Source organism: Lichenostomus cassidix, chromosome 23 (assembly GCF_008360975.1).
Source record: "Lichenostomus cassidix isolate B80296 chromosome 23, HeHo_3.0, whole genome shotgun sequence".
Classification (NCBI taxonomy): Eukaryota; Metazoa; Chordata; class Aves; order Passeriformes; family Meliphagidae; genus Lichenostomus; species Lichenostomus cassidix.
This window is the reverse complement of record NC_139503.1, coordinates 1,244,760-1,260,907: the sequence shown is the minus strand read 5'-3', so window position 1 is coordinate 1,260,907 and position 16,148 is coordinate 1,244,760. Positions and strand designations below refer to the sequence as shown.

Genomic DNA, 16,148 nt, shown 5'->3' with positions numbered 1-16,148 from the left:
AACCTGGAAAATTGCTTAAATGTTTAATCACATAACGTCAACAAATAGCTGTATGGTTAAGTCAGCTCTCCTGAAATTTGCTGGAAGAAATTTATGCCTGCAAGGTCCTGTCTGCCCCAGCTCTGGCCAAGTCCTTAAGCCACAGTGAGAACATTCCATGGAGATTGGAAAAGCCCTTCCAGACCATCCAGTCCACTCTGTGCCTGATGCCCACCTTGTCACCCAGCCCAGAGCACTGAGTGCCACATCCATGCATTCCTTGGACATCTCTGGAAATGGAGACTCCAAACCTCCCTGTGTAGCCCCTTCCAGAGCCTGACCACCCTTTCTATGGAGAAATTCCTGCTGATGTCCAGCCTGAACCTCCCCTGGTGGGAGGTTCTAGAATCACAGAATCGTTGAATATCTTTAGTTGGAAGGGACCCCCAAGGATCATCCAGTCCAACTCCTGGCCCTGCACACACACCCCAACAATCCCACCCTGTGCCTGAGAGCAAAGTCTGTGCACTTTATGTCCCAGCATCTAAGGGTGACATCAGCAGAGCTGTCTCCATATCAGGCAGCTGATCCCTCAACTCCCATCAGAAGAGAAAAGAAAAAGAAGAGTGATCCAGACTGTTCCTTCCAGCCTAAGTGTGTGGATTTTCCACGGGTGCCTCCCTACATGACACGTGTGTCCTCACAGACCGTCTCTATCACTGAGGACTTGTGGGTGCTCTCTGCTTCTGGGCTCTCCTCAGAAGCCTTCAGCTGCCTCCTGAAGTGAGAGAACACCCTCCTGAGGGAGGAGAACAGCTCCTTGCTGCGCAGGGCATAAATGATGGGGTTCACCATGGAGTTGAGCAGGCAGAGGGTGCTGCAGAAGGCGAACACCTTGCGCAGGCGGTCGCTCAGCCTGGCGAAGATGCTGTAGATCATGAGCACGAGGACAGGGGACCAGCAGAGCGTGAGGACAGCCAGCACCATGACGAGGGTCTTGGCCAGCATCACGTCCATCCTCATGCGGGTGTTTTGCTTCCCTGCCTGTGCCTGGTGCTTCTCCATGTAGGCCACGTGCTGGCGAGCCCTCCTGAGCACGTGGGCATAGGCATAGACAATGCAGCCCAGCAGGACCATGGTGAAGCAGATCCAGCCTGACAGGTAGTTGTCATCCACGAAGGGGAACAGCTCGGAGCAGGTGGAATCCAGCACGCAGCAGTTCCAGCCCAAGAGGGGCAGGTAAGCAATGGTGGCACAGGTCACCCAGAGCACTGCCAGGGCTGTCCAGGCTCTTTTCCTGGTCATCAGGAGCTTGTATTCCGAGGGCCGGCTGATGGAGATGTAGCGGTCCAGGGCTGTGAGCAGCAGGCTGCTGAGGGAGGCAGAGAAGGATGTGTTCACCCCTCCCAGCTGCAGCAAGAACACTTCCTTGGAGAAACCAGTTTTGTTAAACACGTGGAAGTTAACAAAACTGCAGACAAAGATGATGCTGGCCAGGATGTCAGCCAGGGCCAGGCTGCCAATGAAGAGGTAGGAAGGCTTTTTCCTTATCCCGGGGGAAGAAAAAATCAGGTAGAGCACCAAGGAGTTCTCAAAAACACACATTGTCCCAAAGAGGCCACACAGGATGCCAATGCTTATCTTCTGTGCCTGTGTGCTGAGCACCATGAAGCACTCCATGGTGTTCCCGCTGCACTTGGAGGCATTTTCAGGTATCCTACAAGTATCCATGGTGGTTACCTGGAGCTAGGAGCTCACAGAGAGCCTTCTGCTTCCTTCTGCACTTTTTCAGATGCTCTGAAAGAGGTGGAGGTGAAGAGGACTTAACAAGCAATAAATTCAACCCAGACACCTCCCTCCCTTTAGAGGGAAGCAAGCAAAATTAAATCAGCCTGCAGAGACCTGTTTTCAGGTCCATGGCCCAAATGCTGGAGCCAACTTCCACACTGCTGCTCAGTGTACTCTGTGGCAGCAAGAGTTGGGATTTTCTCTACACTTCTGCAGCTCAATGCATTTAACTCCCTTCATCTTCACAACTTGTCCTTCAGGTGTTATTTTCTCCCATCTTTCTGTGGATTACACTGGTGTTTAAACCAAGTTGTGCTGCCTTGGATTTTAGGGAACAAGGTCATCCTGGCCTGGGTTATAGAGAGCAGGTGAAGAGGCAGCTGTGGGATACATTAAACCTGCCTGACTTACAGTGAAATGCTGTGTCCAAGCTCATGGAACAGGACTCCCTAAAAGCTTCCAGGATTTCTCATCCAGGCAGTGGGACGAGTTCCCTCTGCTGGAGGAGAGCACTGAGCTGACAGCATTCCCTTTCACCCAGAACAAACAAGTCACTGTCTCTCCCTCACCTCTGCTCTCTTGGGAAAGAGGAAATGTCCAAAACACACGAGCCATGGCCAGGATGTGTGACAGCCACAGCTCCCTGGGGAGCAGAGCAGGAGCTGCACTGCTGGGCTGTAGGTTGCAGCCACCTGTACTCCTCTCTCTGTGGTTCCTCTGTGTGACATTCAGCTGCTTGGAGAGGTGACAACAGCCAGCACTGACCAACAAACCTCTGCCTGTGTCATTTCAGTAATGACACGTATTTTATACCTGGCTTGGGGACTTCCTTCCCCAACACTCATCGCTGTTCCTGTGTTTTGCAGAAGTTGCAAAATGTCCCCAATTACTTGAGATGCTTCTCAGGAGGTGACAGAGAAGAGCTTCAGCCCCACATCTCACTCCTGCTGCCTGTCAGGGCTGGGACATCATTGTCTGCAGGGGGTTCAGTGTGTGTTACAGGCAGAGCAGGGCAATCCTGATTGGGATTTCTTGGCATTCCAGGCTGGAGCAGTCCTGGACTTTGGGCTGCTGTGTGGCTGAGTGTTGCAGCAAGCTGCTCTGCTCTTACATCAGGCTCTGGCATGGGGTGACAACACACAACCAGGATGTTGTCCTCAGATCTCAGAGCTCTCGTTTCCTGCAGCCCTTCCCAGGAACACCATACAGGCAGCAGGAATTACCAACTGCTGTTATTAAACCTGACAACATCCTTCCCTCTGGAGAGAGATGGATTTAGCAGACAGATGGACTTTTCATATCACAGGGCTCACCAGGGACCACTGGAGCAGCAAACTGCCTCGAGTATCCAAACCTCCCCAGCCAAACCCCAGCATCCAAACCAAGACAGCTCTTAATTAAGCAGCCTCCAGCATCACCTTGGCATCCATTACCTGCAGCCAGCATTCCCAGGACCATTGTAAATCCTCAAACCTGCAGTTGTGCAATATCCAACTAACATCCTTAGGAGCTTAGAGACCACTGAACACTGGGCAAGGGAGTGAAGGCAGCAAAATGCCATCCCTGATGTTATGTTGCTTGGGGAGAGAATCTGCTTATAATGTTAAAATAACTCCTGCACTGCCTGTCCTGGCCCATTTCTCTCCACTGAGTTGATATAACTCAGATAAGCCTCAAATTCAAATTCACAGCAATCAGCCAGCCCAGACCTTCTCTTCCCACATCTGTTCTGTCTCAGGCTGACTGACAAGGACAGATCTCTTCACTCCCCCAGACTCTCCTTCCAGCTCCTGTGTCCATGAGGGAAGGCACAGGGCTTTGCTCCAGCACAAGGTCTTCTGTATGAGCATGAAAACAAGAGAGCTCCTCTCCTTGCACTGCCTCTCCCCCCTTTATTGCTTTTTTGGCCACAAAGCTGCTTTTTCCTGCCCAGGGGACATTTTCCTCTTGTCAGCTGGGCCCCTGGTTTATTTGGCCATGCCCTCTGTCTCCTGCCTGGCTTAGCTCCTGGGAAAAGTGCCAGCCCATATCTGCTTCCTGGGGAAGAGCTGACCTGCAGCATCCTCCATGGGGCAAGTCCCACTTCCAGGGTGGAAACTCCCTTTCCAGGAGCAGCATCTCCACCTCCCTGGGAATTGCAGCCCCAGCCATGGCTGTGCATCTCCCCACAACCAGCCTGACAAGCCTGGGGAGTCCTGGCCCCGTGGGCTGACAGCTCAGCTCAACAAGAAAGAGCTAAGTGGATTCTGGCCCTCCTTTAGATCCAGGAGCTGTGGCACAGAGGGATTTGTTCCCTGGAAGTGCAGCAGCTGAGAGGAAATTCCCTGAGCTTCTGCACAGGATTAACTCTCTGATCACAGCACAGCATCTCCTGCCAGCAGGACTGCCCAGTGTAGGGAATATTTTGCCAAAATAATATGTCCTTGCAATAGAGAAATCCCCCGGCAAAAACAGCAGAGTCCCAGGAAAAAACACAGAGAATGAACAAGGAGTGAATTACTAGGAACAGAATCTAGGTAAGAAACTTGGGAATGCAACATATTCCTGATACAGCCTCAATGACTGCAAAGTCTGCCCAGAGCAGCAGAGAAACCTCCCCTTCCATTAGATCTGCTGAGAGCCCACTCACTCCAGCCTAATAACTCCAACTGGCTTCGGGGGAAATTAAATTTACAAATGAAAAAGTCCTTTTCCTTCTCAGTGCCTTGCTGCGATTGATTCCAGCTGTCGGGCTGGCAGTGCCTCGCACGCAGCAGCACCATTCCCACTTCCACTTGGGATGGTTTCTGCCTTCACAGAGCCATCACAGCATCCTGGTGATTCAAAAGTTACATACCAGTTGCTTAGATAATGTACAATTAAATTTTCCTGCTGCAATCAGACAGTGTATTGTGCCTGCAGCACTCTGAAAGTGCTGGTCTTGAATATTTCATGTTCAGAATTTCTGAGAGTTTTGAGCTTTACAGTGTAATAAAATGTCTTAAATGATCACCTGCTAGGAACATGTGCAGTTATTTATGCAAAAAATTGTCACTAATGCTTGCAAATTTCAGTTGCTGAAAAAGCAAAGTATCTTTTGCTTTACAAACATTTTAGTTTATATGTGATTTCTTGGTTTAAGTTGCAGAAGTTTTTCCATTATTTTGGAAATAGCTATTCACCCTGGCTTGTCCTGCTGACCATATTAAATAATACTGAGTGGAATTCCCTCCCTGATGTAAGACCAAACATCACACTGAAAATTATTTGATTATATATTATCAGAGTCCAGCTCTGTCTGTGTGTGACTGCCTGAGGGGACAATATTAGAAACCCAGGATGGGGTGAGTGCAGAGCAGCTGCAAGTGCCAGTTTGGGTACAAAGCAGGGCAAACCAGAGCTGCTCTCACTCCACCAGAACCATCAGAAACACTGAACTCAGCATCACATCCCTGTGAGACATTTGGAAATACCTCTGACACAGAGAAACAAAGAATGCTTTGGGTTGGAAGGGACCTTAAAGTCCATCTAGTTCCATCCTTCCCCTATCCCAGGTTGCTTCAAACCCCATCCAGCCTGACCTTGGACACTTCCAGGGATGGGGCAGCCACTGCTGCTCCGAGTAACCTGTGCCAGAGCCTCCCCAACCTCACAGGCAGGAATTTCTTGGAACCCATTCCCCCTTGTTCTGTCACTACAGATCCTGAAGAACCAATCTAACATTCACAATTCTCAAAATCAGCCATAAAGAGTTAACCCACAACCTGCTGTTAAGCACTTACCTTTCACCTTCTCCTTAAGAAAAAATTCATCCTACAAACCGATTTCCCACCCTCTGTTACACATTACAGTTTATCCCAGGAATCTCCCCGTGCAGCAGAGTCTCCCCAGCCTGCCTGGTGTGTGGCAGCACCGAGGGCTCTCAGGATGTGTTCCAGTGTGAGAAAAGGACCCTGGGCTGCAGGGTGCTGTGGGTCAGCAAACACAAACCACTCACCTCCCCACAGATGCTCAGGGGCTTCCCATCCCTGCGGCTCTCAGGGCAGTTTGTGCAGCTGTGGATGGTGCCTGCTTCCCTCTCCTCTCACAGCACTTCTGGTTTCGTCTGGGTTTGTTGAACCATTCTGGTTTATTCCCCTGGGTTGGAAATCCATCAGTGTGAATCCTTCCTCTGCTTCCTTGCTCTCTGTCACATTCTTTCGGAGAATGTGTGTTGGGTTTTCTTTCCTTCCCCACTTCTCCTCTGGGTGTTGTGTTCTGCTGCTTGCTCGTGCCACATCTACAACCACCCAAACCCTCCAGCTCGCTGAAATTATCCTCCCAGTCCCTCTCATTTCTCCATGTATCTGCAGTGTTTGAGGCAAGAGACATTCAGGTTCTCCTCCTGATTTCTCTGGGGACGTGGGAAAGGATGGGGAGGAAAAAAACTGCGAGGCAGATGTGGAAAAATCTGGATGCACCTGGCTGTGTGCAGGTCTAAGGGCAAGCTGAGAAATCAGCTGTGCCTGCAGCTCCACGAGCAGCACAAACCTCACCTGTTTGTACCCCTAAATGTGGGGAAAGCCTTTCTCTGTACACAGAGTCAGCTATTGCCAGAGGAACAAGGTGATTTTTTTCTCTGCAAGTGGAAGGGAAATGGCTTAAAGTCTACAGTTGCCCAATCCCCGTGGTCAGGAAGGACCCAGGGCTGTGGTTGCTGCTGTACCTGTTGTCATCCATCCTTCCTCCAGTAGCCACTTCCCCCCTCTTCTGGGCAGCAGCTGCCCAGGCCTGGATTGTGGTGGTGCTGCTGAAAAGCAGGGACAGCTGCTGGGTGACGCCAGGGACAATATCACTGTGTCAGTGGGGAGAGGCAAGTTTGCCCCAAATCCCAAAGGAATTGGCCACATTGTGGTTGGATATAGACAAAACAAGCTGCAGTGGGGAGTGCTGGATGCAAAGGAAAGATGTTATCCTTCGTCCTTGGATGCACCTTGCCCCTCTCTGCCACCCACGGAGCCACCCCACAGCCCATCCCAGCACCAGTAATCTCCATCGGAACTCAACGTTCCCTCCTGCTGGGATCCCAGTTCCCTCGTTCGGTGGAATCACGAACAGGTACATCTCGTGCTCTCCAAATCCTGCTTTGCCTCCTTCCCCTTTGCCATCCTTGGTGGCTCAGAGGTTTGCCAGCAGCCGCTGGATCTCAGCGGTCCTCGACTGCCCTCTCCAGGGAAATCCGCGGCACTCGCGGGGACATCGGCCAGGGCATGCTTGAGAAAGAGGCAAAATTAGGAACTCGCCTCTTCCTCCTGGCCGGGAAAAGGGGATTCCCTGGCTCACCGGAGTGCTCAGGCTCTGCAGGGAGCTGCGTGACTCTTTCGCTGCTGCTCGGGGCTTGGATCCTCTCTCTGGAAACCACAAGAACCAAGAGAGGCATCGCGGGCTGTGGTGTAAGCACAGGAGATTATGAGTTGTCAGCTCTGTCTCACAAAACAATTCTTCCATTCCGGTTCCCAGGAACTGAGAAATTTTCCTTTGAAAGAACAGGTACGAGACTGTAAAGAGGAGGTGAGAAGCAGAAAGATACTTTATATTGGTCCTGAGTTCCAAAAGCACTCAGCCCCAGATTTTTCCTTGCTCTGACACAGCTTCACATCCTGTGAAATATAGACCCAAATTTCCTCTGCCTGCAGAGAGGATCGTTGTGTCACAGGAATGTGTCTTATAGGAAAGAAATATTATTATGGCAGTACAGTTAGAAGCTTGTAACTTGACTCTCATTTGTAGCAAAAGTTGTCAGACTAAAGGAAAACCATTACAGCTGATTCCTGCAATGTAAAGGCTTTTTGTTCAGTTTGGATTTTTCCCCCTGGCATCAACTGCAGCTAATCCAGCTGGGAATAACCCTGCTTTGGGAACACCCCCATAGCCAGGGTCAAAGAAATGCTGTGCAGGCATTGGGAAAGGCATTGTGAGCTTGGTGTTGCTCGGCAGTGGTGGCTCTGTGTCCAGAGCAGTGAAGAGCCCTGGGGCTGTTGTTGGGACACAGACCATGTGATGGAACACTCAGCAGCCCTTGCAGGAAGGGTGTCTGTGCTCTGTGGGAGGACAGGAATTTGCTTCTCTTTCTCTGGCTGATGTGTTTTCTGGGGCTGAATTTGAAAACTGGGTGGTGCAGACCGGGCTGAGGGTGGGGACACTGCTCACCTTGATAAGGTGTGACTCAGAGAGCCATGGTGAGTGAGTCTGTACTGCAGTCATAGAGAAAATGCTCTGAAACTCCCCCCGAATTACTGTCGTGTCTAGCATAGCCCCTGTGAGCAAACAGGGCTTGTCCAAGGGGTTCTCCTGTGCCCAGGCCTGCTGCAGAAACACCTCTTGTGGCAGGAGGAAGGCTCAGGTGGAAATGTTTTCCCTGCTGCTAGGATATGAACCAGGCACATTGATTTTAATGGGCTGAAGGCTCCTGCAGGGTTCTGTGACTCAGAGCTGGTGTGCGTTCGAACGGGGAGCTGTTGAGGCAGAAAACAGGGTGTGACTCGGGAGTCGTGCCTGGATGTGCTTGTTTTCCAGAGTTGCGATGACAGCTGTGACAAAGCTGCTTCAGCAGGAGCCCTTTAAACGCCCTGGGCCCTCGGGCTCAGGGTTTGGGTAACTGATTTGTTGTAGTCCAGGGTGGTTTTACTGCTGGTGCTGTTTGCTGTGTACACCTACAGACACAGATGCAGTGGTGGATGTGATCTCACACTCACGAGCACTCCTTGGCTCCAGCAGTGCAGAGGAGGAAACACGTAATCTGCAGCTGATGTAACTCAGGTACTGGTTGTCACCAGTTTGATTCATATCTACAGTTTATATCGACATACTTAAAAGTAGCTTTAAGCAATTAAAGTGTGTAGTTTTATTGCATTTTTGGGTCCTTAAGCCTCTTCTCTATTTGCTCTGCAGAGGTTCAAATGTCTTCCTGGTTCCTGTAGTTCACTGCTGTGAATTTCCTGAGCTTTATTTGATGAACACGGGTTCTCTACCAGACAGAATAAAGGATATTCTAAACATTACTGTATACTCAGTGCTTTCATGGAGATTTTAAAGAAAACACAAACTCACACGTTTCCCTCATGAGCAAACTTAGATGAACAATCTGGTTAATGTTTGGCTCAGGAGGAAACGTCCAACGAGTTTCAAGTGTGTCATAGGACTCTTGGAGCCACAAAAAGTAAACATCTTGGGTTTACTGAAAGTCACCCACTGCTGGAAAGTCGTCACTGCGAAATAAAACTGGGGCAATGGTTCACTGTTGACTTAACAAATGAGTCATCCGTGCTGCAGACTTCCTGCAGCATCCACAGTGAGCAGTTCCACTGAAACACTCCGGCAGGAGCACGCATGTGGTGAGATCCATCTCAGCCACAGCTGGAAGCATCTTCATTTGGGGCTAATGAAGCTCTGGAGGCTTTGTCTTCACGGGAACTCGCTGCTTGTGGTAATGCCAGCACAGAGGGAGCTGCTTCCCTGGATTGTTTGCTGTGAGAGGGAGTGGAGGTGCTGAGTGAAAAATAAAGCTGGCTGGGAAAAACCTTGAGTTGCTGTCACCGTGGCAGCAGAACCACGGTGGGGAGCTGAGGAGGATTTGGGTAATGCAGCTCCCTGGGAACGTGAGGCAAGTTGGGATTTATTGCAGTCATCTCTGGACTACCTGGAGGAAGTGGAATAATCCAGACAGAGCAGACACTTGCACAATAGAAAAGCCATGTCTGTGCTGTGTACAGGTTATGAGAAGTGTAGTGGAGCTGAGGTCACCAAGTCTGTGTCACCACGTGGCACAGCAGGGTCGGGTTTGGAATCACAGTCCTGTTTCAGCAATGTTTGAGGGCTCTGCTCCTGGAGGGCTGCAGCACAGGAAGGGTGGGCACAACATAGTCCTGGAGGCAGCTAAAATATCTCAGTCTGCCCGTGAATAACTGAGGTCAATGTAGTGTCACAGGCTTAGGAGCCATAAATCTTATGTTGAGACCTGTGAAAATGAAGAAGGTTTAAAAATCATTATTTGGAGCAGTAAAGTAGCTTCTCTTGAAGGAATCTTGGATTGTGATGATAAAGAATTGAGACAGAATCTCAGGATTCAGTCTGTGCTGTGTATTCAGGACATGGCAGGAACTGGAGTGCTTCTGTCTGTGTTGGGGTTACCACAGCTCTGGGAACATCTCCTTTCCTCACACTGCAGGAGAGGAAGAGAGCCCAAAGCTTTAACAACTTTAAAACTTTAACAACTTTAACAACTTTAAAACACAGAGAACTTCGCAAGCTGCACTTGGTGGTGTTTGGGGTATTTGTCCTTTTGATTTAAAGAAAAATACCCCTTGTGTTCCTGCTCGGCCTCTGAATGACACAATTTTCTGTAGTCACAGTGTTCCTGGGGTGTTTCAGTGGAACAGTTCCTGCACAAACACAGGACAGGCTTATCACTGACATTTCCTGCTCCCCCAGGCTAAATGTGTCAGCCTGACCCACAAGCCAGCTCTGAAAGACAAGATGTTTTTTTCAATTATCTCAAAGATAGTGAGGAAAAACAGCCAGACCTTGTGTCATCCTTGATCTGAATTGAAAAGTACACGCTGTTGTGCTCCCCAGACAAGAGAGAACATTTGCAGCCTGCAAAATGCGATTTCTTAATCCCACTGACATGTCCTGGCTTGAAAACATCCACACACTGAGGTGAGATTTTGTTTTAGCAGATATAAACACGCTAGAGATAGCACCAAAGCAAAAATCTGCTGATGTGCATTATTGGAGAGCTGTTTATTAATGAGTGGAATTTCAAGGCTTAAGGGTTTGGTTATAGCAGATATTGTTGTCTTCCAGCTACAGACAAAAAGCTGCTAGAAGGACCTCAGCCATAACATTGTGCCAAGAAGTCCAAAGCAAAGGGAGGAAAACGAATTCCAGCTTGCTTTGTGCAAACATACAATAAAGAATAGGAACAAAGGTCTGGGCTTGGGTATGTCAACACATCTTGTGTATTAAAATAAATGCTGGCTTTTTAAATAACTGTATAATGAATGCAAACTTCTCTTTGGAGTCTTTACCTTGTCCTGAGATGGGTCACAACCCTGTAGCACCAGGTCAGTAAGGAAACAGTTTTGTTTTAAATGTTTTAGGTATAAAGCAGGAATGAGTAATTTTCCCCTTCTGTAGCAAAAAATTCAGAGTAACTCAACAAACCCATGGTCTCCGTCTGTGCCTCAAAATAAAAACTCTGAATGTTCATGTGTTGTTTTTAAGTACTGCCCTGAGCTGATGGGGCTGGAACTGAACTAGTTCTTTTCCATTTCCTTTGAAATTTCCTTTTTTTGGCCTTTAATGTGGTGTGCAGCACTCAGCTGGCCCCTCAGTGGTAGGCAGGGAACACTCTTACATGTGCAAATTTCTTGTGTATACTTAGTTTGCATTCATCCTACACATGGTAAAGGCCAAACCTTGTGGGTTTTTTTCTTCAAAACGATCCTTTGAGGCAAAGTAAAAAAATGTGAATATAAACACAAACTGCAGACACTGCCAGGGGCTCTGCATACTCACAGCGCTGCTTTAAACCTGGGGAAGCTTTTCCTTGTATTTTGACCCGAAACATCCCTTTCCGTTGTTTTTAATACTTTAAATTTAAACATTAAACAGTTTAACTAAATGCAGGCGCGGGGAATTGGCTCAACAAACCCGAAACCCTCCATTTGACATCACAACACTGCGGGGATCTCTGGGGGGCTGCATTTTACTCTTTGTTCGCCGAATCCCCTCTCTCGCACAGCCGGGTGTTTTGTGCTTTTTTTTGTTCTTAATTATTTTACCTCTTTGAAGCCCCCAGCGGCAGCTGGCGCGGGCGTTCCGCACTGTTTTGTTGTGCTAATTCTCGGCCGGGGCGGAGCTGGAGCGTGTCCGGGGGGCTGTGGAGAGGGGCCGGGGGGAGTTTGGGGCTGTGGAGAGGGGCCTGGGGGAAGCTTGGGGCTGTGGAGAGGGGCCGAAGGACTTTGGGGCTGTGGAGAGAGGCCGGGGGAGCTTGGGGCGGTGCCCGGCGGCGGGGCAGGGCTGGCAGGATGTCCGGGGGGCTGCGGAGAGGGGCCGGGGGACATTCGGGCGGTGTCCGTCGGCGGGGCAGGGCCGGGAGGGACAAAGAACGCCGATCACTCCCGCGCTGCCCTTCGTGAGGGGATTCAAATGGCGGCCCCGCCCGCCCGCGCGCCGCCGCCGCTCTGCCCCGGGCCCGCCTGGCAACAGGCGGGGCTTGGCTCCTATTGGCGGAGAGAGCGAGCGCCGCGCTCCCATTGGCTGCGGCCGCGCGGCCCCGCTGAGGGGGGAGGAGGGAGAGGGTGTTAAACGGAGCAGGACGCGGCCGCCATTTTGTGAGGAGAGCGAGGGGCGGCAGCGAGCGCTGGGCGCGGGGGTCGGACGGTGACGGCGGAGCGGCGCGGGGTCGGTTCCTGAACGGTTGTGCCCGTGCTTGGGGGCGAGCGGAGCGGATAGAAGTCGGTAAGGGCGGAGCGGTGCGGGAGGGCCCGGAGCGGCCGCCGCCATGTTGTGCCATGTTGTTGGGGAAGGGGGTTGGGAGTCCCGGCTGCCCTCAGGTGTCGGGGAGAGCAGAAGAGAGAAAGTTGGGGAGGCGAAGAAGAACGGGAACAAACGGGAGCGGCTGGGCCGGGGCCGGTGACGTTATCTGGGCTTTGGTTTGGATCCAAACAAGGCGGAAGCTGGCAGTGAGATGGGCGGCTCCGCTGGGGCTGGGGAGGGATGGGCTGGGGGCTCCTGGGCTTGGAGAGGGAGAGCTGCTGAACGGATCGGAGTGCGGCGAGATTAGAGTCTTAGAGATTCCAGGAAAGGACGAGCCATGGGCAAAGCAGGAAGTTAGTGTAAGAGTTATTAAGGAATTACTTGGCTAACGAAGGTGAAACAAACAGCTGACAGATGAGAAATGAAACTCTGTCATTGCCGGGGAATGGTTTCGACACTGGGCAGTTCTGTACCCACTTCCCAAAGTACTTTCCATCGTATCTTACTTTTCCCTACCAAAACCAAAGGGATAAAGTTCTTGATTGCCTATTAAAATGCTTTTTAAGGTAGATAGAGCATAAGAAAAGAGTTGTCACTTGGGAAATGTTAAATCTAGCGGTGAACTTTGTATAAGGAGAGAGAGGCAAATAATGCTGTGTCTTTTTGGGTGGGGTTTTGTTTGTAATGTATTGTCATCTTTACAAATAAAAGACGCAGCTGACTCTGAATACTCCGAATTATTTCCACTTGCCTTTTCCCCCCCTCCCCGAATTGAAACAATTATTTCCTTAATCTGAATTCAAATTTCTTTCTCGTTCCTGCAGCAGGACTTCTCCCTTGGAGCTTCTGTGCCGAGAATCCGATGTTGGGCTCGGCTCCCTGGCTGAAGACAGCACATCAGCCCATGAAAACTTCTATTCCCAGCCAAAGGAAGGAGTCCAGCACAAGGCAGCACCTGTTCTTTCAGGCTTGGAAGCAAGAAAGGGGGCAAGATTTGGAGAGTGTGGAATCGGAGAAGACCACTGAGAGGTAAATGGGGATGGGAGAGGGGAAATACATCACAGGAGAGTCGGCAGGAAAGTGCTGAGTACGCTCTGCTGGTGGTTGGGTGTGGCTGTTGAGTTACAATCTGTTGCATTTGAAGTGGTTTTCAGTTCACTTTGGGTTTATCAGAGTAATTCTCACACTTACCAGGAAGTCTGGGGAGTGGCTTTATCAGTGCAAACTTTGCCCAATCTTTAGGTGTTAATGGGCTGAGTTTCAATGTCTCCTGCACTCAATACTGACAGATTAAATCTGGCTCTGCATTTTCTGAGCAATTTTTTGTCAGTCTCATTCCTCCAGTGTTTGAGAAGTGGTTAGATTTGATTTTTTGTCCCTTTGCTCGCAATCTAAACATTCTCCGAAATACTTGTTGTAAAAAAGAATAATGAAAACTCATTGTGACTTTTCTCCTTATTTTTACAGGTGACATTTAAGTTGAAGATGGGTGGTGGAGAAAGATACAACATTCCCGTTCCCCAGTCTAGAAATACCACCAAGAACCATCAGCAACTTAAAAACAGGCAGAAGAACAAAGACCAGAATTCTCAGATGAAAACCTACGTGAAGAAGGAAAGAGGCCACGGCTGCAGCTCCTCTCCTGGTGCATGGCAGGCCATGCAGAAAGGGGGGAAGAACAACGTTCACTTCCCCAAGAATCCCAATTGGAATCCTGCTCTCTCCAATCGCAACCTGTTGTTCACCCCTCAGAGCAACCAGAACTATGCTGGGGCCAAGTTCAGCGAGCCACCCTCCCCAAGTGTTCTGCCTAAGCCACCAAGCCACTGGGTACCTGTTCCTTTTAAACCTTCTGACAAAGAGATAATGACATTTCAGCTCAAAACCTTACTGAAAGTCCAGGCCTGAGATGTAACTCGTGTGATTTTGATTGACAGGGTTTCAAATTTGAGCATTGCTGTTCCCCAACTCCAGCTGTACAGGACCAGGTGTTCTTGCTGCATGTAGTTAGTCACTTGGAGAGGGGTGGAAGTTTACATTCCCCTCATCTTTTACCTCAAAAGTTCAGTGCTGTGTTCACCTCACTGTGAAGTAGTTATTTTGTTGAAAATCAATCAAATCCTCCTGAGCAGTCACCATTTATCGTATTTAATTTTAAGAATAAATGGGACTGTGTTTCAAAATTGGAATTGTGACCAAATTGTTACAAAACCAGCTTTTACCTAACTTAATGCAGCATGAACTGAAAAAAAAAAAAAACGCACTGAAAACTTTAGTCAGGTTATTTGCTGCTTTTCAGACTGGTGTCAGTTTTGTTAAACACTCTGCAGAGCAGAAACCTCCACCTGGGCACGAGGTGAAGCACAGCTGATTGTCTTAGCTGTCCCTGTGAGCTTCACTGGCACTCCTGCAGTGGTGGGTGAGGGTTTGTAGCCTGTGATTCCCATCTGGAATGTTCTGAAAGGGTGTGGAAGAACTCCTCAGGCAGATCCATAAAGCCTTTCCAGCTGTCCTTCCCGGGAATCTCCACAGTGCCAACTAAAGACCTTGCATTGCCAGGTGACTGCCAAAAGAAACTCCCCACAATCCTTTGTATGCCCACTGCACTGAGGAGTTCTAAACCACATTTTTGTATCAGTTTTCAGGAAAAGGTGAAGTAGTTCCTTAGTCTGGTTTGAAATTGGTTCCCTCATAATGATTAATAGTTTGGGGCAGGTGTTAGATGTTCTCACAGGGAAGACAGAGCCATGTAAATACATGTAAAACAATGTAGCATATGTAAATTTATGCTGGGCTTTCCTGCACAGAAGTATTTTTAGTACAAAACTGCTGAATGTAAGATGACCATGTTGAGTACGTGGCCTGGTTTTAAAAAATGATATTTTGTTTAAAAAAAAAAATTAAAAAAAAAGACTTTTGTGGCTGTGCCCTTGCACTTCACATGCAGTGAATATGCACATTGTATTTGGTTGTAATCTCATTTTTTAAAGTTGAATCAGTGCAAAAGAGGCTTATTTAGATTTTTTTTTTAATTAAAGAAAAAAAAACTTTAAAAAAAAAAAAAAGCTGCTGGAGTTTCAGATCCTCCTGTTATGAATGTGTAGGAGAGGTGTGTGTTCAGTGATGAAAAAACACTGAAATGTTCCAAATCAAGTGTTTCACAAGAAATGCAAATGCCTGCGTTTGGGTGCTGGATAAAACAGAAGGATTGTAATCATTTTGTGTTTCTGAAATGCATCAATGCTCTGTAAAACAACATTTTGTTCCAGTCTTTGCTCAGATCGCTCGGCAGAGGGGCAGAGCAGGGCAGGTGGCTCCTGTTGTCACACTCCAGCCGATCCTGCGGCAGGAGCAGCTGAACTGTGACAACAGGGGTTCTTTCAAAATACAAAGATTACTAGAAAAAGTGCTTTAATTTGAACAGGCCTTTTGCAGATTGTGAAATGTTTGGAGGTGTCTTTCTGTACATTCCAAATGCAGTGGCAGCTGAGCTGAATGTTTACAAAATTATTGCACCAAATCATATGGAATTGGCAGTCCCTAAACTTGTGTTGTGACCTGGACCTTCACCAGAGTCTGAGCTGTATCCCACTTAATTATCTATTCTCCACTTCAAATTGTCAATTACTGATGATGTTTGTACGAATTGGAAACAAATCATTTAAATAAACTTTTTTTTTTTACCCCCTAAAAGCATCTCTTTGTTTTCAGATGGAAATGGTAAAGTGGGATGACCTCATTTTGGCAGCTCCCTTCCCAAGGGAGGTTTCTTTAACTGCAGCCTTCTCCTTCATGCCCTTCCAGTGGTTTGGGAACACAGGGCTTGAAAATTAATACTAATTAATGTTCCTGACAAAAGCAAAAGCTGGTGAGGCTGGAAA

General features: G+C 48.8%; 2 protein-coding genes and 1 long non-coding RNA gene across 9 annotated transcripts; 2 read left to right on the top strand and 1 right to left on the bottom strand.

Moving 5' to 3' along the window:
• Positions 1-8: 8 nt before the first annotated feature.
• CNR2 (cannabinoid receptor 2) lies at positions 9-8,060 on the bottom strand. 5 transcript variants are annotated; one of them, XM_085080995.1, is made up of 3 exons: positions 7,936-8,060; positions 5,744-7,283; positions 9-1,776 (listed from the first exon to the last, which is right to left on the bottom strand). In XM_085080995.1, exon 3 carries the CDS (start codon positions 1,708-1,710, stop codon positions 661-663), a length of 1,050 nt encoding a protein of 349 aa, XP_084937121.1. In that variant the 5' UTR covers positions 1,711-1,776; positions 5,744-7,283; positions 7,936-8,060; the 3' UTR covers positions 9-660. The 5 variants fall into 5 exon arrangements, with proteins under 5 accessions (XP_084937121.1, XP_084937122.1, XP_084937120.1 ...); XM_085080996.1 differs by having other exon boundaries at positions 5,744-6,998; positions 7,069-7,941; XM_085080994.1 differs by having other exon boundaries at positions 9-4,580; positions 5,744-7,941.
• A 2,071-nt stretch (positions 8,061-10,131) lies between these two features.
• LOC146427728 (uncharacterized) lies at positions 10,132-10,794 on the top strand. The gene is made up of 2 exons (XR_014856328.1): positions 10,132-10,443; positions 10,591-10,794. It is a non-coding gene; the product is annotated as an uncharacterized LOC146427728 (long non-coding RNA).
• A 1,313-nt stretch (positions 10,795-12,107) lies between these two features.
• PNRC2 (proline rich nuclear receptor coactivator 2) lies at positions 12,108-15,960 on the top strand. 3 transcript variants are annotated; one of them, XM_085081479.1, is made up of 3 exons: positions 12,108-12,249; positions 13,092-13,296; positions 13,735-15,960. In XM_085081479.1, exon 3 carries the CDS (start codon positions 13,753-13,755, stop codon positions 14,173-14,175), a length of 423 nt encoding a protein of 140 aa, XP_084937605.1. In that variant the 5' UTR covers positions 12,108-12,249; positions 13,092-13,296; positions 13,735-13,752; the 3' UTR covers positions 14,176-15,960. The 3 variants fall into 3 exon arrangements, with proteins under 3 accessions (XP_084937605.1, XP_084937606.1, XP_084937607.1); XM_085081480.1 differs by having other exon boundaries at positions 12,119-12,249; positions 13,095-13,296; XM_085081481.1 differs by lacking the exon at positions 12,108-12,249 and adding an exon at positions 12,324-12,473.
• The last annotated feature ends 188 nt before the right edge of the window (positions 15,961-16,148 follow it).